Source organism: Pistacia vera, unplaced genomic scaffold (assembly GCF_008641045.1).
Source record: "Pistacia vera cultivar Batoury unplaced genomic scaffold, PisVer_v2 Contig139, whole genome shotgun sequence".
Taxonomy (NCBI): Eukaryota; Viridiplantae; Streptophyta; class Magnoliopsida; order Sapindales; family Anacardiaceae; genus Pistacia; species Pistacia vera.
The window spans coordinates 55,217-79,602 of NW_022195455.1; the positions used below are offsets into that span (position 1 = coordinate 55,217).

The window sequence follows — 24,386 nt, forward strand, 5'->3', positions numbered from 1 at the left end:
TTTGAATGATGGCACACAATAAAGTAGTGAGTGTCCTATTAACTACTTCGATTTGACCATCCATTTGAGGATATGCAACAGTAGAGAATAACAGTTTGGTTCCTAATTTATTCCATAAAGTGCACCAAAAATGACTTAAGAACTTAACATCTCTATCACTAATATTTGTCTTAGGCAACCCATGCAAACAAACCACTTCTTTAAAGAACAAATCAGCAATATGTGTTGCGTCGTTGGTTTTAGAACATGCAATAAAATGAGCCATTTTACTAAACCTATCAACAACAACAAATATGCTATCCTTGCCACTTTGAGTCCTTGGTAATCCTAAAACAAAATCCATAGATATATCAATCCAAGGTTGATTAGGTACAGGTAAAGGGGTATACAAGTCATGCGGTCTAACTTTAGATTTTGCTTGCCTACATGTAATGCACTTATCACAAACAGATTGCATATCATACTTCATATGAGGCCAATAAAAATGCTCTCGTAATATATCTAAAGTCTTTAGAAAACCAAAGTGGCCCATCAAACCTCCCCCATGACTTTCCCTAACAAGCAATTCATGAATAGAACAAATAGGCACACATAATTTATCTTTCTTGAATAGAAATCCTTCATGCCAGTAAAAATCACCAAACGCACATTTATCACATGCATTCCATACTTGGCTGAAATCAGAATCATTCGCATACAAATCCTTAAGCAATTCAAAACCAAGTAATTTAGTTTGCAATGAAGTAAGCAATACGTACATCCTAGACAATGCATCAGCCACAACGTTTTCCTTCCCATGCTTGTATTTGATTACATAAGGAAACGTTTCTATGAACTCCAACCACTTAGCATGTCTTTTAGTAAGCTTACCTTGGGTCTTCAAGAACTTCAAGCTCGCATGATCAGAATGAATGATGAATTCCCTCGGCCACAAGTAATGCTGCCATGTTTGAAGAGTTCTCACTAACGCATAAAGCTCCTTGTCGTAAGTAGGATAATTCAACGCTGCCCCACTTAGCTTTTCACTAAAATAAGTAATTGGTTTGGAATCCTGCATCAGAACAGGTCCTATTCCAATCCTGGATGCATCACATTCTATCTCAAAAGCTTTATCAAAGTTAGGCAAACACAACGAAGGTGCATTAGTTAACTTATCTTTCAAAGTTTTGAAAGTCCGGTCATGCACATCATCCCACTTAAAAAAAACATTCTTTTTAACAAGTTCATTCAAAGGTGCAGCAATAGAACTAAAATCTTTAACAAACATTTGATAAAAACTTGCTAAACCATGGAAACTTCTCACCTCGTTCGCATTCTTAGGTGTAGGCCAGTCTCTTATTGCCCTTACCTTTTCTTCATCAACACTAAGACCCTGCGAACTAACTACAAATCCAAGAAACACAACAGATTCCATGCAAAACGTGCACTTCTTAAGATTAGCTTACAATTGGTGCTCTCTCAACACCGTAAACACAGCATGCAAGTGTTTCACATGTTCATCCAAATTTTGCTATAAACTAAAATATCATCAAAGTAAACCACCATAAATTTTCCCATGAAAGCACGTAAGACATGGTTCATTAACCTCATGAATGTACTAGGTGCATTAGTTAAATCAAAAGGCATTACCAACCACTCATATAATCCATATTTAGTTTTAAATGTAGTTTTCCATTCATCTCCCTCTTTCATGCGAATCTGATAATAGCCATTCTTTAAATCAATTTTAAAAAACAATTGAGAGCCATGCAATTCATCAAGCATATCATCTAATCTAGGGATAAGATGTCTATACTTTACCGTTATCTTGTTAATAGCCTGACAATCCACACACATGCGCCATGTTCCATCTTTCTTTGGGACTATGAGGATAGGAACCGAACATAGGCTGAGACTCTCCCTTACAAAACCCTTTTGCAATAGCTCATTCACTTGCCTTCGTATCTCCTTCATTTCCTTGGGATTAGCTTTATAAGCAGGTCGATTTGGTATGGCGGAACCATGTATGAAGTCTATTTGATGCTCAATTCCTTTTAAAGGAGTTAATCCATGGGGAATCTCCTCAATAAATAAGTCCTCAAATTCCTGCAATAAAGACACGACAACACTAGGCAAAGATGAGTTAAGGTCGTTAGTAGAAAGATAAACATCCTTGTACATAAGTACAAGTACTTCTTGCCTCGCCATTATTATACTCTTAACCTCACGTTTTTCAGCAAGTATACTCATTCTTTTATGGTTCTCTCCTTCTTGCTCACTTTTCTCTCCTTTTCGCTCACTTTTCTCTCCATTTTTCCTCTCGACCTCACTTACTCTCTTTCTATTTTCCTCTTGCTCACATTTTTGCTTCTCTCTCATTTTGCACTCTCTTGCTATCCTAATCTAGTCCTCTAAGCTTGCAAAGGTTTGAGAGGGGCTAGTATAACTTTTCAGTTGTTCATTACAAAAGAATAACGATTTTTGTACCCATCATGCGACACCCTCCTATCAAACTGCCACAGTCGGCCAAGTAATATATGACCAGCATACATCGGTTCTACATCACAAAAAACCTCATCCTCATACTTGCCAATTAAAAAAGGAAACCGAACTTACTTGTTTACCTTTGCTTCTCCACAGTCATTCAGCCATTGTAGCTTATACGATTTAGGATGCTTCTCTCACTTCAAATTCAACTTTTCTACCAACAAAGTACTAGCAACATTAGTACAACTCCCACGATCAATAATCAACATACATACCTTACCCTTCATATGGCATCTTGTGTGAAAATTATGCTCACGTTGCTCCTCATCTCCTTTATCCTTAGGCTGTATACTTAGGGCTCTTCTTGTAACAAGTAAATCACCATGCACAGGTTCTTTCACTTCAACATCAGAACAATCCTCCAATGGTGGCATCTCATCATCACTTGAGCTAGCACTTTCGACGTCCCCATTTGCCCGTACAACCATAAATTTTTTGTTTAGGCATTCGGAAGCAATATGTCTGAATCCTTGACATCTAAAACACTTAATATCACGTGACTTAGTAAGAGTTTTAGTTTCGGGTTTACCTTTAGGAACAGCAACCAAATTCTGTGACTTTGCTTCTTCTTTTGTTCTAAAGTCAACTTTGTTGTCCTTCCAATTTGATCTCCACGCAGAGCTAGAGGATGAACCAAATTTGAACCTCTTGGACTTGATTTGTTTCTCCACTTTAACGGCTTTGTGCAGTAACTCTTCCATCTCTACATAATGTTGCAACTCAACCACGTCAGCAATCTCCTTGTTCAATCCAGCAATGAATCTAGCCATTGTTGCTTCTCTGTCTTCTTCTATGTTTGCTCTAATCATAGCGATTTCCATCTCCTTTTAATAATCCTCTACACTTATGGAACCTTGAACCAGCCCTTGCAACTTCCTATACAAATCTCTATAGTAATGGCTCGGTATAAATCTCTTGCGCATCACCAACTTCATCTCTTCCCATGACCGAATTGGCCTCTCACCATTCTTGCACCTATTGATCACCTATTGATCCCACCATATACCTTCATAATCTGTAAACTCCACGGCTGCTAGCTTTACTTTCTTCTCCTCGGAGTAATTATGACAATTAAATACGTGCTCAACCTTTCTTTCCCACTCCAAGTATAGCTCAAGATCATTCTTTCCTTGAAAAGTTGGAATTGCCATCTTTATACTACCTATATTGTTATCTCCTTTGGAGTCAACCTTCTTGGCCCGTTTATAACTTGTTTTCTCCACTTCGGAATCAGCTTCGTCTTCTTCGTCGAACTCATGTCTTCTATGTGATTTAGAAGCAGAAGAGGACGCCAAATCATTCAATCTCGCATTCAGCAATTTAAATTGGTCATCAACAGCCTTGATGAAGAATTTCATGTCGACCTCTTGTGGTTCTCATCCTTCCTTACTCATGTTTTCAACCTGTAAAATTAAATAAAATAAAAGGTGGTGTTCCTCACACACTCCCTCACATGTTTGCACTCAAATCAGATTGTTATCACTTGTGTTTCACACTATTTTGGTTTTTTCTTGATGATGATCTCTCTTGCCTTTTACCACTCAAAGTCAAGCCAACCCCCTTTATGTTCTTAACAGAATCAAAGAATTCACAAATCTCAAGAAGCAACCGGTTAGATGGTGACAATCTCAAAAATCAGAACTTTAAAACTTAGTTGAGTCAAACGGTGAACCGAAAAAAAGACCCAAGATGACTCTAATGAACCAAGAAAAAATAAGAAAACTCTAAAAGGAAGCAAAAGACATGTGAAAGAAATCACTAGAATTGACACTAATTGATTAAGAAGGCAAAAGACACAAAAGAACCTTGTATATATATAGTTGAAACAATCACTAGAAAAAGAAATAAAGGGAAACTAGAACAAAATAAAAAGGAAACTAGAATAGAATAAAGGAAACTAATTCAACAAGAATAAGAAACTCAAGCAAGAAAACAAGAATTGGAAATTTAATTCAACAAAAATAGGATACTTAGCAAAGAGAACAAGAATGGGAAATTTAACAACTCAAAATTGCCACTTCGTTCTTTTTTTTTTTTTTCGTTTTTTTTTTTTTGCGCACAACAAAGATGGATTGAATGCAGAAAAATAAAGCACAAGAAAATTTAATTTTTTTTTTTTTTTTGAATCAAGAACGCAAAAAAATAGTGATGGAGATAAATAACCAGTTTCCAGCAACCAAGACTCTGATACTAAATGATATAGACCCTCTAGGCGAATTATCCTAGGAACCCACGAACTCAATGGAATAGGAACAAATTAGTTTGCTAGGAACGTGTTGAGGATGATCGAATTAGAACCCTAAGGAAACTAAGTCCCTAAAAACCCTAATTTTGAGACGCCACAAAGGTTGATCACTCCCTTTGATAAGTCAAGATTCAAGCATTCATTCAAGAACACAAGAAGCCAAGCAAATAGCTTTCTGAAAGTAAACTTTAATTGATAATAATATGTCCCCAAAAAATAACATGGCTGCCCCTTTTTATAAGCAGCAAACCCTAAAAAAAAACCCTAGCTAATTGAAAAAAACGGGTTGGCCTTAAGTAAGAGCTTATTGGGCCTAAATAAACCTTAAATAAATAAAAGACTAAAGAATCTAATTGTAATTAAAACATAAAAAAAAAAAAAAAAAACCCCAAGATTAAAAAATGAAAATTAAGTCCTAAATTAATCATCGCATCCAACTTGATCTTCCGAATCTACCCCTTGAGTAAAAAGATAATAGATCATTCTTGGTGAAGCTTTGAAATCTTCGAATTTAGTCTTAGAGTCTTCTAGTATAGCCTCTTTGTATTGCACTTCCATGATCAAGCCTTGCAAAGCCTCTTTCATCCTCTTTGTCTTTGCCCTAGTCATTGGACCGCCACTTCCTTGCAAAGAATCTTGGGAATATTTGAGAACATCAACTTGGTCAACACCTCGATCTCCATTAGGGACCTATACTTTAGAGTTGTGATTCAGGCCCCCTAGGTACTAGTATGGTGGTGGTGAGTATGAGTACAGATATGGATCAGTGGTTGTGTGACATTCATCAAGCTTTTACATGAAATATATTTTTCTCTTACAAGTATTTTTCTTTATAAATGTATTATCTACTCACTGGGCTTCCCAGCTCACTGTTTTATGTTTTCTCCCCCCACGGTTTACTACAAGGTTCATGCGGAGCTACTTGTACGCTCTAGGTTGGCCTATGGATGCATTTTCTACCTCATGATGTGTGTTCATTTAGTGTACTCTGATACTATGTTTTGTAACTGACTTTTTGTATTTACATTTCCACAGACTATTTTTACGCGCATGGATAACTGTTTCACTTAACTTATGTTATAATAAATGGATTTTATGAATGACTTTATGATTTATTCACCTTTCTCTTGGGTCCCTCGGAGCGCCCAGATCCGATGGGATAGGGACTACCCGAGAAGGGGCATGACATCTTAAACATATACAAAAACAATAATCAGAACCATGGTTATTAGTATCCTACGATACGATTCGACACTAGTCGCCAACGATACGTATCAGAGAGTGTATTACAAACCTTTCGATACGTTAATATGTATCCTACAATACGATATGTATCTGTTCGTATCCTTAAAAATACCGATACAAATCGATATGATTTTATTAATTTGGGCCTAAGGCCCAAAAAAAATTTTAGGTCGGATCCAGGTCACCCAACTTGGTTCACTAAAACCTGTCTAAATTTACGCATTTTGCATGGAGAATGTGAAAAGGAAGATATATTGTTCATTTTGCATGATAATAATAACACAAGTAGAGATATAAATATTGACATTGATCTTAGAAATGATATGAATAGTTGAGAGGAAAAAATATAAATTCTTAATTTTGTAATTAATTTTGATTATGTAATACTATAATTTAAAGCCAATAATATCATAAAATTCGTTAATTAATTATGGAGATGATATTAATTTTTAGAAAAAAAATTATTACTTTTTAATTTTTTTTAAAAGATGTATTTTATGATACACGATACATGACTAAAAAATTAAGTTTATGATATACGATAAAAACTAACAAACTAATCATAAATAAGAAAAAGTATGGCGAGTGCATCGAAGCTGGCTAGGTGCCCGTGTCGGGCCTATCTGTCGATGCAAAACAGTTTTCCGGTATGCTTGTATGAAAGATCAATATATCAAGACTTAAGCCAAGCCCATCGTCCTGTGAATATCGATTAACTACACAAAATATATGAGAAGTTCATCGAGGAAATAAAGTACAAAAGTCTGCAAAGTTGAGTGAATCAACTGAATGTAAATATGAACAAGTCGGGGCTGCAAAAAGTATTCGAGCAATAATTACAAAGAAATCGACAGGTAAAGAAATCGACGTGCTCACGAAACTTGAAAGAAGAGCAGTACTTTAATTTATATATATATTAATACAGAGCGGAATGTTGACAGAATCAAAAACAAAGTTAAATTAATGGTTTGACAAAGTATAACATATATATAACTCACCTCCTTTTGAATCTACCGATGATGAGTAAATCGCATAGACATGACGAAACATATTTTTCTCTATATATAATTCGGTTGACTTTAAATTATTAATCGATTTGTAATTCGAAATAGTAGAACGTTGAGTTTTGCACCTATTTTTCTATTATACTAATACATCACTAGCTAATGATTTTCATTCCCTCAAATCCAATCTCATTTTAATATTACATAAATTAATATATAATATGTTTTCTTATAGATTTCTTGGCTGATGCTACTCGGTCACACTGTTTTGAGCTGTAAAACTTGAGCTTCTGAGAAATAGTAGTGCTGGCTGCCAGGCCAGGTCAAAGATTTGACAAAGCCATAAATTAGTTAAGTAATTACTTCTCCAATGGCTGGCCTTTTCAATTCCTCCCTATAAATAAGACGGGCAAACATAGCTTACACCACAACAGACTTGAAACTTAGAGTTATAAGGTAATAACTATAGCATTAATGGCTTCGCGTAGCATATTCCAGCTTCAGATTTTTCTCATCTTTGCTCTGGCAACAACAGCTTTCTCATCAGTATTGTCTCCTTATCACTATGAGAAAGTGTGTCCAAAAGCTTTGCCAACTATCAAACGAATAGTGGAAGCTGCTGTTTACAAGGAACGCCGCATGGGTGGCTCTCTTCTACGTCTGCACTTCCATGACTGTTTTGTTCAAGTAAAATACCCAACTGTTAACTTTTTCTCATTCTAACTCAAGTAATAATCTTGGTTTTTATAAGTGTCATGCATTCTCATATACTTTTGTCTGTATTATTCAGGGTTGCGATGCATCAATTCTCCTGGATGCTACAGCCACCATCGACAGTGAAAAGAATGCACGTCCGAACCTCAATTCCGTCAGAGGATTTGAAGTCATCGACCAGATTAAGAAAGAGGTTGACAAAATTTGTGGATTCCCAGTTGTTTCTTGTGCAGACATTTTGGCTGTTGCAGCTCGTGATTCTGTTGTTGCGGTGTGTTCTTAGTAATCCTTCTCTATCATTTTTCATTTTTATTTTTTTGGGTATATTGTCAAGCAATAGACTAATATGTATCTAAAAGATTCACGCAATCACCCACCAATGAATGAAACTGAAATGAGAATGAATTTTCTTCTTATATTTTTCCAAAAGTCTTTATACATTTTAACAAATTTCTATGGCTAATTTGTATATTGATAATGTGCAGCTTGGCGGACCATCATGGAAGGTACCACTGGGGAGAAGAGACTCAACCACAGCTAGCAGGAACTTAGCCAATCGCAACCTTCCACCGGCATTCATGGACCTCCCAGCACTAATCAAAAACTTCAAAAACCAAGGCCTCAACGAGAGAGACTTAGTGGCGCTCTCTGGTGGCCACACTCTTGGCTTCTCACAGTGTGGTCCCTTTAAAGAGAGAATTTACAACGGAACAAACATTGATTCTGACTTCGCAAAAGAGCGAAGAAAGACATGCCCACGTACAGGAGGAGACACCAAACTTTCTCCTCTGGACCCAACATTTGCACGCTTTGATACTGCATATTTCTCCAACTTGATAAAGAAGAAGGGGCTTCTTGAGTCAGATCAAGCACTTTTCAGCGGTGGCTCAACTGATAAACTCGTAAAGACTTATAGCTATAACCCAAAGGCTTTCTCTGCTGATTTTGCCAACTCTATGATTAAGATGGGGAACATAAAAGTATTGACAGGAAAGCGGGGTCAAATTCGTTCGAACTGCAGGAAGGTGAATCACTAGAGTGGTTATGAAACCATTAAATGATAATAGTTTATATATAAAAAATAATTCACCCTTTCTCAATACGCTGTATTATGAACATATCAGTAATGTGGTTCCAAATAATTTTACTAATGTATATTTATAAAAGAAAAAAAAAATATATATATATATATCTCAATTAATTTGCATTCTAAATAATATAACTGTGTCCGTACTTGATTAAACATAGCTATATGATTTGTAATATTATTATCTCTATATGATTTGTCACATCATCTCATTAAATGTTGTATTAATGAGAATATATATAGCCTAAAGAAGTTATTTATTGGAAGTTATATCAACAATCTTAATTTAAAAATATAATATAATATGTATATTTTTTTGAAATAAAGTATCCGAACTGGGTTGTACATATTTCAACTAATCTAAGTAAATGACGAGAGACCGTGTGTCTTAACCACATATCTCAGGACACGTCTTACTACTAGAGCTATCCAAGCATGACATAATTTTATACCTAGGATTAATCTCATGAATCTTTAGATCTGCGCATTTGGTAAGATTTATACTTCATGATATGAACACATTTTCGCGTGATAGAAAATTCAAGCTGTTAAACATAATTAACTACAATTCTTTCTTAAACAAATAACCACACTCATGCCAATTGCCAAGCCACCATCTAGTCGATCGTCACTGCACTGAATAAATAAAAGAATTATTTCAATAAATAATAGCATAAATTTTTGCAGAGTTGATCGAATCAACTCAAATGTAAAAATGAACAGGTCAGAGGTGCAACATGATCAGCGACAACGATAAGCAAGAAATGGACCGCTTCAGTGGCAACGTGTTTGAAGAAACTTAAAAGAAAAGCGTATTACTTACTCTGGCCAATCACATTCTTAGTTTTCTTCCATTGTCGATATTCAACAGAGCTTCCTATCTAAACATTAATTTTAGATCAAATTGCGATGTGGATAGGATATCAAATCAAGATTAATTAATAATACCTAGAGACAGTAGTCAAGATATATATATCTAACCATTTTGAATGAATCAAATATGATGCAGATGGGATCACATATATGACGTTTTATTTTAATCTTTGATATATACAATTTGGCTGAATATTGAATATAGATAAATTTGCACTTATTTAGCCCTCAAAGTGATGTTCAATCCCTTTTAGTCAATCTCAAATTCATTTAAATGTACATAAATTAATGAAAAGTACTTTGCTTGCAGAGATTTCTTGCCTCGCTGGGCTATAAGGATAGCTGTAAAAAGTGAGCTTCTGAGAAATAGTCATGTTGGCCAGGTCAAATAGAGTGACAAATCCTGAAATAATCAATTAATTACTTAGCACACTCTTCAAATTTTTAATATAAATGAGCGGAAGGTAAGGTCATAACCTATACTGTAATAGACCTAAAACTTATTAGAGTTACCGGCAATGGCTTCACGTAGCATATTCCTGCAGCTTCATGTCTTTCTGATATTGGCCCTTGCAACAACAACTTTTTCAAAAACACTGTCTCCTTATTACTATGAGAAAGTTTGCCCCAAAGCTTTGCCAACTATCAAACGAATAGTCGAAGCTGCTGTTTACGAAGAACGCCGCATGGGTGCTTCTTTACTACGTCTACACTTCCATGATTGTTTCGTTCAAGTACAACACCAACTGAGCTGTATATCTTTTCTTGTTTTTTCATTCATGCATGTACTTTTAATTTATAATTAAGTAGCTTTGCATGCACTCTTATATACTTGGTGTTTGCAACGTAGGGCTGTGATGCTTCCATTCTTCTGGATCCTACACCCACCATCGATAGTGAAAAGAATGCGTTTCCCAATATAAATTCCATCAGAGGGTTTGAAGTCATCGACAAGATTAAAAACAAGGTTGACAAAATTTGTGGACGCCCTCTGGTTTCTTGTGCAGATATCTTGGCTATTGCAGCTCGTGATTCTGTCGTTGCGGTATGTATATATTAGTAAACCTTCTCTTATCTCTTTGTATCATTTCTAACGTTTCTTGTTTTGGTATATTTTGCTTTTTTGGTCCAGCAATATAGACTAATATGTATCTCAAGATACACGAAAAATTACCGAAAAATTAGTTGGAGATTAGTGGGGAATGGGATATATAATATGCATGAAACTTTAATTAACAATTAAATATTCTTTACATATGGCTAATTTTATATATATTAAAAATTTTGCAGCTTGGAGGGCCAACATGGAAGGTGCCATTAGGAAGGAGAGACTCAACCACAGCAAGCAGGGAGTTAGCCAACAGAGACATTCCATCGCCATTCATGGACCTCCCTGCACTAATTGACAACTTCAAAAGGCAAGGCCTCGACAAGAGAGACTTAGTGGCGCTCTCTGGTGGTCACACCCTTGGTTTCTCACAATGTCGTTTCTTCAGAGACAGAATTTATAACGGAACGAACATTAACTCTCGCTTTGCAAAAGAGCTACGAAATACCTGCCCACCTGAAGGAGGTGACAGCAACCTTGCTCCTCTAGACCCAACTCCTGTATGCTTCGACACTGCATATTTCTCTTATTTGATAAAGGAGAAGGGGCTTCTAGTATCTGATCAAGCACTTTTCAGTGGCGGCTCAACTGATGGGCTCGTTAAGACTTATAGCTATAACCCCAGGGTCTTCTCAGCTGATTTTGCAAACTCTATGATTAAGATGGGAAACATACAAGTGTTGACTGGGAAGCAAGGTCAAATTCGTAAGAACTGCAGGAAGGTGAACTACTGATTCTGTTTGTAATTGAGTTGAATGACTGAAATTGCTTTGGAAATAAGTTCTTGTTGTATCTATGGAAGATTTTCGTTGCCTTATTTGTGAATTGACTTTCAAAACTGTGTCTATACATGATTTTCTATTCGATGAAATCAAGTACTGATCTTCTATTTATTACACGTATAATAGTATTTTTAAAAAATTACTAATCACTTATAATAAGGTTTAACCCACTCTTAAGTCTCAAGTAGTTCAACTGGTAGAATAAGTTCTAGGATGTGTGGTTACGTACAATCAAGTTTATATCCTTCTAACTCTTAAGATTTAAGCAGATGATTGTAAATTGCCTAACTCAAATTTTCCAATAACTAAGATAAAGACATGGCTTGATTCAAATTCTAACAATTTCGTGGTTATATGGTCAATTTTTCATTTAGCAATATCATTATTATAACTTACAAGTTTTGTGATTCATAACAATTTTTTAAAATATAAATGTTTTGGGCCATCATGGTTTGGAGCAATTACTTTCAGCCCAATTTGAGAATTTGACCCACTTTACCACAGCTCTTTCATACCACAGAAACTGGCCTTTGAAGAGAAAAACTGTGGGCTGTTTCACTGAGTCGTCTGATTCAATTCAACCATCTTGAAAGTTGAAACAGATAATAAGAGTCAAACCTCGTTTCTGTTGAATGAAGTACAAAAAGGAGGGAAAGGCGGTTTGTCTTAGGTGAGAAATGAGAATAAAATGAAAACCAGTGCAGTAGCCCACTGGAAAATAACAGAATGATTCAAGTAACGCCTTTTGGAATGGAAGCAAAGGACTTTTTAAGTTCGTCTCGTCAATCAAAAGAAGCAGCAGCAGCTTTTCACGTCGCCTGAGAGTAAAGAAATTGACTGATCAAATAATGAGGAGGTTTTTTACAAGCACAGCAAGAAGAAGATGCAGCACCAAGAACATTGCGTGGTGGGATCATGTCCTTCCTGCTCCTAAGGACCCCATTGTTTGTGTCACCGAAGCATTTCATGCTGATTCTTCTCCCAACAAGATCAATCTTGGCGTGGTATTTATTGCTTCTTCTTCTAATCTTTGTCACTAATATTGGTCAAACCTTTTAATTTACTCTATTTATTATTTTATTTTTTCTAGGGAACTTACAGGGATGATGAAGGCAGGCCTGTTGTGCTTCAATGTGTTAGAGAAGCAGAGGCCAGGATTGCGGGAAGTCGGTTCTTGTAAGTTCTAGTTTCTTCACTTCGTGTATTAGGATCCCGTCTTTAATTAGAAGAATTATGGGCTATTGTTTCTTTAGAAGAGACCGGAGAGTCATTTAAGTGGTGCGATTTTAGTATTCGATTAAAATGTTAAGAAATAGATGTGACTTCTATAATTATTTGATTGAATTCTATAGAACGCCCTGGAATTGTAACTGGGATTCTGTAACCATATCATTTTTCTTGTAAAAGTACTAATAAATTCTAAACTATCGTTTGAGCAGGGAGTCAAATTCTGCTGCAGTTAGTTCAAAAATGGTCGAGGAGAGTGTAAAATTGGTTTTTGGACAGGATTCAGATGTTGTTAATGAAGNTTTAAAAAATTACTAATCACTTATAATAAGGTTTAACCCACTCTTAAGTCTCAAGTAGTTCAACTGGTAGAATAAGTTCTAGGATGTGTGGTTACGTACAATCAAGTTTATATCCTTCTAACTCTTAAGATTTAAGCAGATGATTGTAAATTGCCTAACTCAAATTTTCCAATAACTAAGATAAAGACATGGCTTGATTCAAATTCTAACAATTTCGTGGTTATATGGTCAATTTTTCATTTAGCAATATCATTATTATAACTTACAAGTTTTGTGATTCATAACAATTTTTTAAAATATAAATGTTTTGGGCCATCATGGTTTGGAGCAATTACTTTCAGCCCAATTTGAGAATTTGACCCACTTTACCACAGCTCTTTCATACCACAGAAACTGGCCTTTGAAGAGAAAAACTGTGGGCTGTTTCACTGAGTCGTCTGATTCAATTCAACCATCTTGAAAGTTGAAACAGATAATAAGAGTCAAACCTCGTTTCTGTTGAATGAAGTACAAAAAGGAGGGAAAGGCGGTTTGTCTTAGGTGAGAAATGAGAATAAAATGAAAACCAGTGCAGTAGCCCACTGGAAAATAACAGAATGATTCAAGTAACGCCTTTTGGAATGGAAGCAAAGGACTTTTTAAGTTCGTCTCGTCAATCAAAAGAAGCAGCAGCAGCTTTTCACGTCGCCTGAGAGTAAAGAAATTGACTGATCAAATAATGAGGAGGTTTTTTACAAGCACAGCAAGAAGAAGATGCAGCACCAAGAACATTGCGTGGTGGGATCATGTCCTTCCTGCTCCTAAGGACCCCATTGTTTGTGTCACCGAAGCATTTCATGCTGATTCTTCTCCCAACAAGATCAATCTTGGCGTGGTATTTATTGCTTCTTCTTCTAATCTTTGTCACTAATATTGGTCAAACCTTTTAATTTACTCTATTTATTATTTTATTTTTTCTAGGGAACTTACAGGGATGATGAAGGCAGGCCTGTTGTGCTTCAATGTGTTAGAGAAGCAGAGGCCAGGATTGCGGGAAGTCGGTTCTTGTAAGTTCTAGTTTCTTCACTTCGTGTATTAGGATCCCGTCTTTAATTAGAAGAATTATGGGCTATTGTTTCTTTAGAAGAGACCGGAGAGTCATTTAAGTGGTGCGATTTTAGGATTCGATTAAAATGTTAAGAAATAGATGTGACTTCTATAATTATTTGATTGAATTCTATAGAACGCCCTGGAATTGTAACTGGGATTCTGTAACCATATTATTTTTCTTGTAAAAGTACTAATAAATTCTAAACTATCGTTTGAGCAGGGAGTCAAATTCTGCTGCAGTTAGTTCAAAAATGGTCGAGGAGAGTGTAAAATTGGTTTTTGGACAGGATTCAGATGTTGTTAATGAAGAGAGGTTTGCTGGAGTTCAAGCTCTGTCTGGCACTGGTGCATGCCGCCTGTTTGCTGAGTTTCAAAGGCGTTTCCATCCGGAATCACGCATTTATCTGCCTGATCCGACTTGGTCCAAGTATGTTTGTTCTTCATCCTTTTATTTCCTTTACAAGTTTATAGTCCAGGTTTTGTAATCTTGAAATGTTTTGGATATACTGAGATTGCTGTATGAATCTCTTCTTTCTTGTACTGAAATTCAAATGTATGTGTTGTACAGCCACCACAACATCTGGAGGGATGCCCAAGTTCCAGCAAAAAATTATCACTACTACCATCCTGATTCGAAGGGTTTAAACTTTTCAGCGCTCATAGATGATATTAAGGTATGAAAGTCTTCACGCCTTAGGCTCAGTGACTCTCTGGAATACAGAATTTAGTATTTCAAACGGTCCTAAAGGAATATCATGCAATGCCACTGCAATGTCCAATGAAATAGTTTCCTTTCTGACTCTGTTTTTCTAATTCCCTCAAAAATATTTTTACTCTGAATATTATAATGAAGGCACAGACATATGCATATGCATTCTACTTCAGTAGAAACCATGATACCTGGATCATTATTGCTGATCATATGAGCATCTATATATATTAAACCAAGCCAATATAACATTAAAGATATTAATTGCTGTTTTGTTTTCTTTTTGTTTGATGGTTTCTGTAGAATGCACCAGATGGTTCTTTTTTCTTACTCCATCCTTGTGCCCACAACCCAACTGGGGTGGATCCTACTGAGGATCAGTGGAAAGAAATCTCATATCAATGCAAGGTGATTGGGATATGTGTACTGTTTTGCTGCATTTTTTCACATTGTTGAATCAATTTTAATTATTATCTGGATAATTTTTTAGGTGAAAAATCATTTCCCCTTCTTTGACATGGCTTATCAAGGTTTCGCCAGTGGGGATCTCGAGAAAGATGCCCAAGCAATAAGGATTTTTCTTGAAGATGGACATTTAATAGGATGTGCGCAGTCCTTTGCAAAGAACATGGTATTGTATGGACACCGAGTTGGCTGTCTCAGGTATAGAAATATCATGTGATCTAGCTTTACTGTTTATTGTCATGAGAGAACAATGTATGTATTGCACTTTCATTTAAAACTGAAATTGGGATAAAATTTTATTGAAAGGCTCCTATATGTTATACCCAAATATGTTTCTGGTAGTTGATTGTAAGGAAGTTTAACCTAAAAGGTCAATGAATGATTTTTTTTTTTTTCAAACCCCACATTTGTGATTTCAGCATTCTTTGCAACGATTCAAAGCAAGGGGCTGCAGTTAGAAGCCAGTTGCAGCAGATTGCCAGTGCAATGTATGGCAGTCCTCCTGTTCATGGTGTGTTACTGGTCTCAACAATCCTGAGTAATCCAGATATGAAGTCACTTTGGATTGAAGAAGTGAAGGTAATATATACATTTTCCTCTTCTTCAATTATGATTATATATATATATATTTTTTTTTTTTTTGATCCTGATATGTCTTCAATTTACCCCCGTGTTATCAGATGATGTTATATCGCATACAAAAAATGCGGACAACCCTACAGGAAAGTCTTGAAAATTTGGATTCTCCTCTTAATTGGGAAAATATAACTAAGCAGGTTTGTAGTTAACATTGAAGTTTTGTTTATACTGCTTCAACCACCCCTGAAAATTGGATCAAACAGTGGAGCACTAACATAACTATACAATAATTCATTTATGTTGACATTGCAGGTTGGCTTGTTTTTCTTCTCTGGCTTAACCCCGAATCAGGTTGAGCAGCTAGCGAGGGAATTCCATATATACATGACTCGTGATGGACGTATAAGGTGAATTTATTACGAACATGATTAATTTTAGAACCAACAAGAATAAGATTTGGTTTTCCCTTTTTGTTTGTAAATTGCTAGTATACTCTGAAATGAGCTTATACTAAACTATGAACTGTGGTGCGGTGTGGGCAGCATGTCTTGTGTGACTACAGGCAATGTCAATTATCTAGCAAATGCCATACATGAAGTCACCAGATCTAGTAAAGAAGAAACCAAGATTCTTTGCAACATTGGTGCATAGCAAATCATTTTTATCTGATGCCGAAAGTTTTAGATGCATATTGTCCCGCCAACATCGTATACGAAGACATAGAAAACTACAGTTGTTTAACACACTACTTATTATTATCAGTCCAATGCACTTGTAGCAGAAATTCAAACTCTTAACATACTCAAGAACATTGTACATAGCTTTAGTGATTTCATAAATGAATTTCTTGTTTGGATTTGAAGTCGTCATGAAAAATCCCACGTTTCTTTCAAGTTTCATTACTCTTCGTTGGCAGATCTGTGCACAATATTACATTTAAAATATCAAAGATTAGTTAAATCCTTAAAGCTTTCATAATATAGTATGTTGTTTTGATGATCAAGAATGGGCAATCTGTCACCACCACCTCCATGGAACTTTACTTTTTGCAGTCCAGAATTAGTTGAGTGATTGAAATAAAAATTCTGAAAACTCAGTGAGGACGTATTATTTGATTATAAATTATACCATCCAGATGACGACCCATGTGCATGTGGAGCAGCTATGCACACACGCGCAGGTCAGAACTGCCGACAAACGGGATTAAAAACGTAGGCATCATCTCTGTCTTCTGGTAAAGCTACCTTCTTATGCTTCTTCTTGATTCATTAAAGTAAAAGAATGAGATCTTTTGGTACATGTCCCCTTTGTTTTTCTCAACTTTTTGCAGATCAAAGGGAAGTACCCAAATCTTTGAGACTTTGACTGGTTAATTCCGCTTTAATTTATTTAGAGTGTTAAATTACATAAAAAATATATCCATTTACTCTATTAATTAATGCGACAGAGATTGAGATGGGGACAACTCATCTATATGTTCACAAATGAATTGATTTTATGGATTAAGAAGAAGCAATAGCAACAGCTTTCCTTTTTCGATAATATGACAAGCATTGAATACGTGATGAGAACAGGGCAGGGGGCCATAAAGGATTCCAAACGGCAAAGGTGATAAACCCATATTAAATATTAAGGACTTCTACCTGCCTTTCGTTTTTGCATTAAATAAAAATCATAACTTAGGGGAGGGGAACATTAAAACTAAACAATTGTGGGCAGTGTTTTTTCTCAATCAAAAACCAGTTGTTTAAAGCTTTTGCACCTAACAAAATTATTTGTTCCTTTCAAAGAAATTTAACTACTCAAATAAATTTTCCAGTGTCCTTTCTAGAGTATCTCTTTTGTCAGGCACTGATAAATGCAGCTCTGCTTTCAGAAACTTACAAAAATAATTGCATGGCTCACCGTTAATATTATCTGTTATTGCTTGATGAGTTGACTTAGCAGTACAAGGAACAGGGCTTCTCTCTCTTAATCAAGCCGATCTTTTGATTTTAACTGTGTAAATAGCTACCAGATGCAGAAGAAATAGAAAATTAAGTAAAGCATTTTCTTTTTTGACCCTAAAAGAAAAAAAAAAAAAAAAAAAAAAAGAGAAAGTAATATTGATGACTAAATTACACAAACTTAAAGCAGACTCTAGTTGTTTTCTGTGGACGAACATCATACACACACCAGACAAATTTCAATATTTCTGCAGCTAGTTCAAGTCACTAACCAGAGAAGAGAAACAAAGAACAAAATTAGACCCTCTGTAATTTAATTGCAAAAAAAAAAAAGAAAAAAAAAAGCAAATTAAGACTTAGAGAGATCTGAAAGCTGAGAAATAATTTCCCAGTTCACGGCCAAACTGGAGAGGTACTAATAATAATTAAAGACCTTTTTCTTTATAGTCACCTCACCATCCATAGCATCCTCGAAGCTTAAGGCGTAGAGTTGAAGTTGGTGATCCAAAAGCTGGTTCTTCATCTTCTATTCCTGAATCAAAAGATGACCGTCTGCTCGAAAACCGGCTCCTTGCATGGCGATATTTTTTTAGAGGACTAGTTATGGAAACCACTATTGACAAAGTGGAAGAAGATGACCAAGAAGAGGATGATGATAAAGATGAAGATGAAGAGGATGATGATACATTTTTGGTTTTCTTGCGATTCATCTTGGGGAACAAGATATGCAAGAGACTAAGGGATCTCGAGTGGTGTTTCTTGACAGGTTTTTTATCTATATTTGAGTTAGAATAATAAGAAGGAGGAGGTGTGAGAGGAGGGAGAGTTGTTTCACTGAACATTTTACATTTGGGTGTGCCCGGTTGAGACTCCCACAAGAAAGGAACTGCACCAGAAACTCCTCCATAGTAGACTCTAAAAGAAGGGTTGGCCATGGAGGTTTCTTTGGACAGAAGCCTGGAGAAGAACTTGTTATCTTCTTTTATCTGAATAGAATTTTGTGAAACCTCTGTGCTCTTACTAAACATCTTGAATTATTGAAAGGTTAATTGTTCGATTGTGAAGAGAGGACAGAGCTTTAGACTACACTGAGGAACCAGCCATTGAAGTCAGAGAAATATTATATAGAGCGGCGAAAATGCATAGATATTATATTGATTTTTGACTCTTATAAAAAGATTTCTGATAATATGGCATCCCTTAGTAAACCTTTACTGACAAAACCACCTAGATTTTGTATCTTCCCATTTTGACCATTTCCCATTTGCTTATTAATTTAACTGTTTTGGGAGAATCTGCAGTGTTCTACTCATACTTTTAACCTGCATCTCATGCTCTCTACAGCAAGTAGAGCGTATACAGAAAGTTAAAAATTATATTTTAACTAGTGGCCTCAAATCAATAGCCTCATCACCTAATTTTTTAACTTCAAATAGGTTAAAAAAAAAAAATTCATATACTTGATCTGATCCCTCATCCTTTTAAAAGGTTTAATTTGGTGTAGGTACTTCACATCCTAAAGAAATATAGGGTTATATTTTTGTTATATTTAAAAGAACTTCTAAAGGCCAATTACTTAATATATATTAAAATTTGATGAAAGGGCAAATATTTAAGCTTTCATCACATGGTCCATGGCTCCATGCATCTTCCACGAAGATTGAATACAACACAACTCCACTGGACTGACAAGGGCTCAGTAGGGCCACGCCATTTGATGCTGATATGAACCAACCAAACCAGACATAAATATACATAACCAGTGAACCATCCATCCATGGTTCTCTGCAAACAAAACTAGTGGAAATTAAAATATAAGACCCACCAGTGGTCCTATTTCTTCCATCAGGAACTCCATTTCTTCCCAACGTGATTCTCATTGAAGCATAAGTGGGCAAAAACAAAATCATTTTGTCATGGGAATTGAATCTCTTTCTATAATATCTTCCATTATCTTCTCGATACTACATACTTAATTCGAAGGAAGGGTAGTGGAAGTTTATACAGGTCAAAAATTTATTGGCTTCTACCAACGAACAAGTTAAAGTTGGTTGCATGAACCGTGAGCTGTCGAGATGTGATTGGATAACTTCTTTTTAATAATAATGCAAAAAGATTTTGTTTTCGTAGCAAACTGAAATTGGTAACGAGCAACGACCAAGAATTAAGTCTTCGATTAGGAGGTAGTTCGGAAGTGGGAGATATGCAAATTGGAAGCATGGTAAATGAAATTTTATTTCATTGAAAAGTCATGCATGATGCTTTATAATTCTTATAAACTTATAATAACTTTAAAACTTCTCTATCAAACCCACGTTTCCCTTCTTGATTTCATCCAACAATAAGTACCATGCATGCCACAATTTTTATTTAAATGTATAGTGTATCAAATCTCATATATATCAATATCTCGTTATTAAGCCATTTTCTTCCGATGTACGAACTTTTGAGATAACTATTGGGAGAACGACATTTTTCCACCCCAGGTTCGGCGAAACGATATTTTCTCACCTGTTAAGTTTCAAAATTATATTTTCTCACCCTTTATCAGGTTTTGTTAGTATTTTTTGTTAATATTTGAATGAAAAAATGAAAATACCCTTAAATAGTTTATTTCTTAATTAGTTTATTATAAATTAAAATTTAGTTAAGTTAAAGTCTTTATTCAATTATTTATTAGTTCAAGTATAAAGATATCTTTTTTTCTTTGTTTATTTAATTAATTAGGAATATTGATTTTCTATGTTAATTAGTAAAAATGAAAAATATTATGAATTTAGTAGATTATTGAATAATAGTGATGGCTATTGATGACATTATAAATAAATAAATATTAAGGTCATTTAACTTTAAACAATTCTATAGCACTATTCCTAACTTTTTAGGTGGGGCTGACTATTTTTTCTTTTTTGACTTTTTGATTAATTAAAAAAAATAAAAAATTTATAAAGTCAAATATTTAAGGGTATTTTCATCTTTTTAGTAAAATATTAACAGAAAATATAACAGAACCTATTGAAAGGTGAAAAAGTATTATTTTGAAACTTGAAAGGTGGGAAAGTGTCGTTTCGCCAAACCTTAGGTGGGAAAATGTCGTTCTCCCTTAACTATTACTCCCCAATTTGTGCATTGTCACACTAAGCACCCAAGGAAGAGGTAAGCAGGATGCTCCACTCCAAAAAGTCCCACATCAGGCAAGAAGGGGGTCCTTGGGAAGTTTATAAAGGGTTGGCAATCTCCCTATTATGTCTGTCTTTTGGGTTAAGGCTCAGTGCATGACAAATTGGTATCAGAACCAACCCATTCTCATGCCAAGTGCCGAAGGAAGAGAGGTAGGCAGTGTGGCCACGACTCGTGGGATCCTAGGAAGAGATAGCATCGGGCAGGAAGGGGGGGTGCCCACATGCTCTACATTCACTAAGCCGCATGAACATGGAATTCACTTTAACAAAAGCAAAGACTCACCTAATTTCATGAGCATGCACCACGTGAAATTTGTTATTTGTTCAATATATCTATCATGGAAACTAGCCATTAATTGATAATGGGTAGGTAGTTAATTTCATGGCCAATGCGACCAGTATTTGATTTGTGCTCATCGTGCTTTATATTTGTCCTGATCTTACTTTTCATATACATATTGCTTTAATTTTCCATTTATATTTGTATTGTTTTGAGTGAGTGGAGATTGAAGAAGAAAGATGAGTTGGATGTTTGAGGTAGTGGTGCAGGCGCAGCCCACTTAAGCAACAGAAGGGAAGAGGGAAGCAGCCATATCTAAAGCTGAAATAAGTCCACTGTGTTTGTGGGGGATTTAAATCAATATGCTGAATCATTTCGACAACGACTAGTATTATGACCAGGCATAAACCAGTTGTACAATTACGCAGTTTTGACTTCAATAGCTTGATCCCTACGACATTCCTTATCCTCTAAATCAGCCTGATGCATGCTTTCATTAATTAATTTAATAAATAATGTTTTAAAAATTAATTATTGGGGAATTTGGGTGGAATTGTCAAATTAATTGTATCAAGTCCACATATGTTCATTAGTGGCTCATACAGAGTTCTAAGGTTTAATATCTAGACGAAACATCAAGTATGAAAACAGCTTCAACTTTATTAATGGCCCTTGAAAATTATTTTAAAATAATAATTCTTTCAATATCATCAACGGACACAAACCTCTATCAAAATTACAAATTCCGGCCCCAAACCGATTAACTGCTTTTAAAAAAAGCGGTTAATCGAAAAACCGGCTTTCCCTCCAAACCAGTTCGGTTTCGGTTCAGAAATTTTCCCGAACCGAAAAACTTATTTGGTTCAGAAAAGCGGTTAACCGCTTTTGAACACCCTTAATGCCAAGTGCCCCAAGGAAGAGGGGTAGGCAGTAGGGGTGTCAACCAAGCGGCTCGTTAAATACTCGAACTCGGCTCAAATAAGACTCGAATTAGGTACCAAGCCGAGTTCGAGTCTACTCCGACTCGGCTCAATTCGTTTCGGCTCGCGAGTCAATAGTGGCTCGTTTAGGGTTTTTCTTTAAAAAAATTAAAGTTTTAGGTCTGTTTGTAATTTGACATGTAAAAGTTCTAAAATGTTGCAAATTAACCCAAACCCCAATTAAAGTTTTGGATTTATAATTTGTTGTGTAATACATTGTTGATGTGTTGATTTGGATGTGATTTGTGTTGATTTGGATGTGATTTATGTTAATTTGGATGCAAATTTACAAAAAAAATGGATCTGATTTGTATAAAACAAGATCTGCGGATTATATAAAAAATGGGCCAAACGAGCCGTAATCGAGCCATAATTGAACAAGTTCGAGCTTGAGTTAATCGAGTTATAATCGAGCTTTTCGAGTCAAGTCAAACAAGTTTGAGTTAAATCACAAGCCGGCTCGATTATAAACGAGTCGAGTCACGAGTTGAATTTTTCTAACTCGATTGACTCATGACTCAGCTCGAACTCGTTTAATACTTAATCGAGTCAGACTCGTTTAGGGTGATATTCAGCTCGTTTACAGCCCTACTAGGCAGTGTGGCCACGACTAATCCAAGGAAGAGATAGCATCGCGCAGTATGGGGCTGCCCACATGCTGTAGATTCACTAAGCCGCATGCACATGGAATTCACTTTAACAAAAGCAAAGACTCACCTAATTTCATGAGCATGCACCACGTGAAATTTCTTATTTGTTCAATATATCTATCATGGAAACTAGCCATTAATTGATAATGGGTAGGTAGTTAATTTCATGGCCAATGCGACCAGTATTTGATTTGTGCTCATCGTGCTTTATATTTGTCCTGATCTTACTTTTCATATACATATTGCTTTAATTTTCCATTTATATTTGTATTGTTTTGAGTGAGTGGAGATTGAAGAAGAAAGATGAGTTGGATGTTTGAGGTAGTGGTGCAGGCGCAGCCCACTTAAGCAACAGAAGGGAGAGGTAATCCCCAATCGAAGCTGAAATAAGTCCACTGTGTTTGTGGGGGATTTAAATCAATATGCTGAATCATTTGGACAACGACTAGTATTATGACCAGGCATAAACCAGTTGTACAATTACGCAGTTTTGACTTCAAAGCTTGATCCCTACGACATTCCTTATCCTCTAAATCAGCCTGATGCATGCTTTCATTAATTAATTTAATAAATAATGTTTTAAAAATTAATTATTGGGGAATTTGGGTGGAATTGTCAAATTAATGTATACAAGTCCACATAGTTCTAGTGGCTCATACAGGTTCTAAGGTTTAATATCTAGACGAAACATCAGTACGAAAACAGCTTCAACTTTTTAATGGCCCTGAAAATTATTTAAAATAATAATTCTTTCAATATCATCAACGGACACAAACCTCTATCAAAATTACAAATTCTTTGGATCTTTTTTTTTATATGTATTTATTAATATCATATATGCGATGAGACTATCGCAATCTTGTCCTCCTTTAAACAAAAATTGGGCCGAAATATGGCCATGATCGGGCCCATAACCATATCAAAGGAGTTCAGCCCAACCCATTTAGCTATAATTCAGGCCCATGGCCCGGTACTTCAGCTATCATTGAACTCTGACCTCAACTGAAGCTGCGTGATTCGGATTTTTAGAAAGCTGCGAACTTCAAGAGAGAATGATTATGGGTAAAGTTGAGTTGAAGTAACTTCATTAGTAACGGCACAATGCATACTGCATAGTGGACCATTGTGCCTTTTTACCCTAATTTACAACGGTCACCTCATGATGGCCTCTTGCCGTTTGGGGAAGATAAGAAGAAAGCTTCACAAGGAAAGCTATTGTGCTTTAACCCCACCCAAGTCCCAACCAACCATCGGCCTCACTCCTGACCCGTCTCGGCCCGTCCGCTGGCCCTACTCAACCTTTCGTTTCTCACCTACCATTACCCCGCGCCCACTTAACACGTGTCATAAATTTCTTTCTACTCAACCTTGTCCCCGCACTGCCGCCCATCAC

The 24,386-nt window shown here is 35.8% G+C and overlaps 5 protein-coding genes across 5 annotated transcripts; 4 read left to right on the forward strand and 1 right to left on the reverse strand.

Moving 5' to 3' along the window:
• The first annotated feature begins 7,494 nt into the window (after positions 1-7,494).
• Positions 7,495-8,771, forward strand: LOC116122975 (cationic peroxidase 1-like). Its single transcript, XM_031408777.1, has 3 exons — positions 7,495-7,707; positions 7,811-8,005; positions 8,220-8,771. Exons 1-3 carry the CDS (start codon positions 7,495-7,497, stop codon positions 8,769-8,771), a joined length of 960 nt encoding a protein of 319 aa, XP_031264637.1.
• Positions 8,772-10,192: 1,421 nt separating this feature from the next.
• On the forward strand, positions 10,193-12,147 carry LOC116122925 (peroxidase 70-like). The gene is made up of 4 exons (XM_031408727.1): positions 10,193-10,428; positions 10,545-10,739; positions 10,985-11,524; positions 12,089-12,147. Exons 1-4 carry the CDS (start codon positions 10,213-10,215, stop codon positions 12,116-12,118), a joined length of 981 nt encoding a protein of 326 aa, XP_031264587.1. The 5' UTR covers positions 10,193-10,212; the 3' UTR covers positions 12,119-12,147.
• A 121-nt stretch (positions 12,148-12,268) lies between these two features.
• LOC116122955 (aspartate aminotransferase, mitochondrial-like) lies at positions 12,269-13,129 on the forward strand. Its single transcript, XM_031408759.1, has 3 exons — positions 12,269-12,588; positions 12,675-12,760; positions 13,024-13,129. Exons 1-3 carry the CDS (start codon positions 12,433-12,435, stop codon positions 13,127-13,129), a joined length of 348 nt encoding a protein of 115 aa, XP_031264619.1. The 5' UTR covers positions 12,269-12,432.
• A 379-nt stretch (positions 13,130-13,508) lies between these two features.
• LOC116122924 (aspartate aminotransferase, mitochondrial-like) lies at positions 13,509-16,983 on the forward strand. Its single transcript, XM_031408726.1, has 10 exons — positions 13,509-13,987; positions 14,074-14,159; positions 14,423-14,629; positions 14,771-14,876; positions 15,215-15,319; positions 15,402-15,574; positions 15,796-15,955; positions 16,057-16,152; positions 16,268-16,362; positions 16,498-16,983. The coding sequence occupies exons 1-10, from the start codon at positions 13,832-13,834 to the stop codon at positions 16,604-16,606; spliced, it is 1,293 nt and encodes a 430-aa protein (XP_031264586.1). The 5' UTR covers positions 13,509-13,831; the 3' UTR covers positions 16,607-16,983.
• A 1,051-nt stretch (positions 16,984-18,034) lies between these two features.
• On the reverse strand, positions 18,035-19,042 carry LOC116122927 (uncharacterized serine-rich protein C215.13-like). Its single transcript, XM_031408728.1, has one exon. The coding sequence runs from the start codon at positions 18,927-18,929 to the stop codon at positions 18,354-18,356; it is 576 nt and encodes a 191-aa protein (XP_031264588.1). The 5' UTR covers positions 18,930-19,042; the 3' UTR covers positions 18,035-18,353.
• Between the last annotated feature and the right edge of the window lie 5,344 nt (positions 19,043-24,386).

Coding starts and splice junctions, on each gene's coding strand:
- LOC116122975 (XM_031408777.1), top strand. CDS start 7,495: ATGGCTTCGCGTAGCATATTCCAGCTTCAGATTTTTCTCATCTTTGCT. Junction 7,708..7,810: donor TCCATGACTGTTTTGTTCAA/GTAAAATACCCA, acceptor TGTATTATTCAG/GGTTGCGATGCATCAATTCT. Junction 8,006..8,219: donor CTCGTGATTCTGTTGTTGCG/GTGTGTTCTTAG, acceptor GATAATGTGCAG/CTTGGCGGACCATCATGGAA.
- LOC116122925 (XM_031408727.1), top strand. CDS start 10,213: ATGGCTTCACGTAGCATATTCCTGCAGCTTCATGTCTTTCTGATATTG. Junction 10,429..10,544: donor TCCATGATTGTTTCGTTCAA/GTACAACACCAA, acceptor TTTGCAACGTAG/GGCTGTGATGCTTCCATTCT. Junction 10,740..10,984: donor CTCGTGATTCTGTCGTTGCG/GTATGTATATAT, acceptor AAAATTTTGCAG/CTTGGAGGGCCAACATGGAA.
- LOC116122924 (XM_031408726.1), top strand. CDS start 13,832: ATGAGGAGGTTTTTTACAAGCACAGCAAGAAGAAGATGCAGCACCAAG. Junction 14,630..14,770: donor CCTGATCCGACTTGGTCCAA/GTATGTTTGTTC, acceptor TGTGTTGTACAG/CCACCACAACATCTGGAGGG. Junction 14,877..15,214: donor CGCTCATAGATGATATTAAG/GTATGAAAGTCT, acceptor TGGTTTCTGTAG/AATGCACCAGATGGTTCTTT.
- LOC116122927 (XM_031408728.1), bottom strand. CDS start 18,929: ATGTTTAGTAAGAGCACAGAGGTTTCACAAAATTCTATTCAGATAAAA.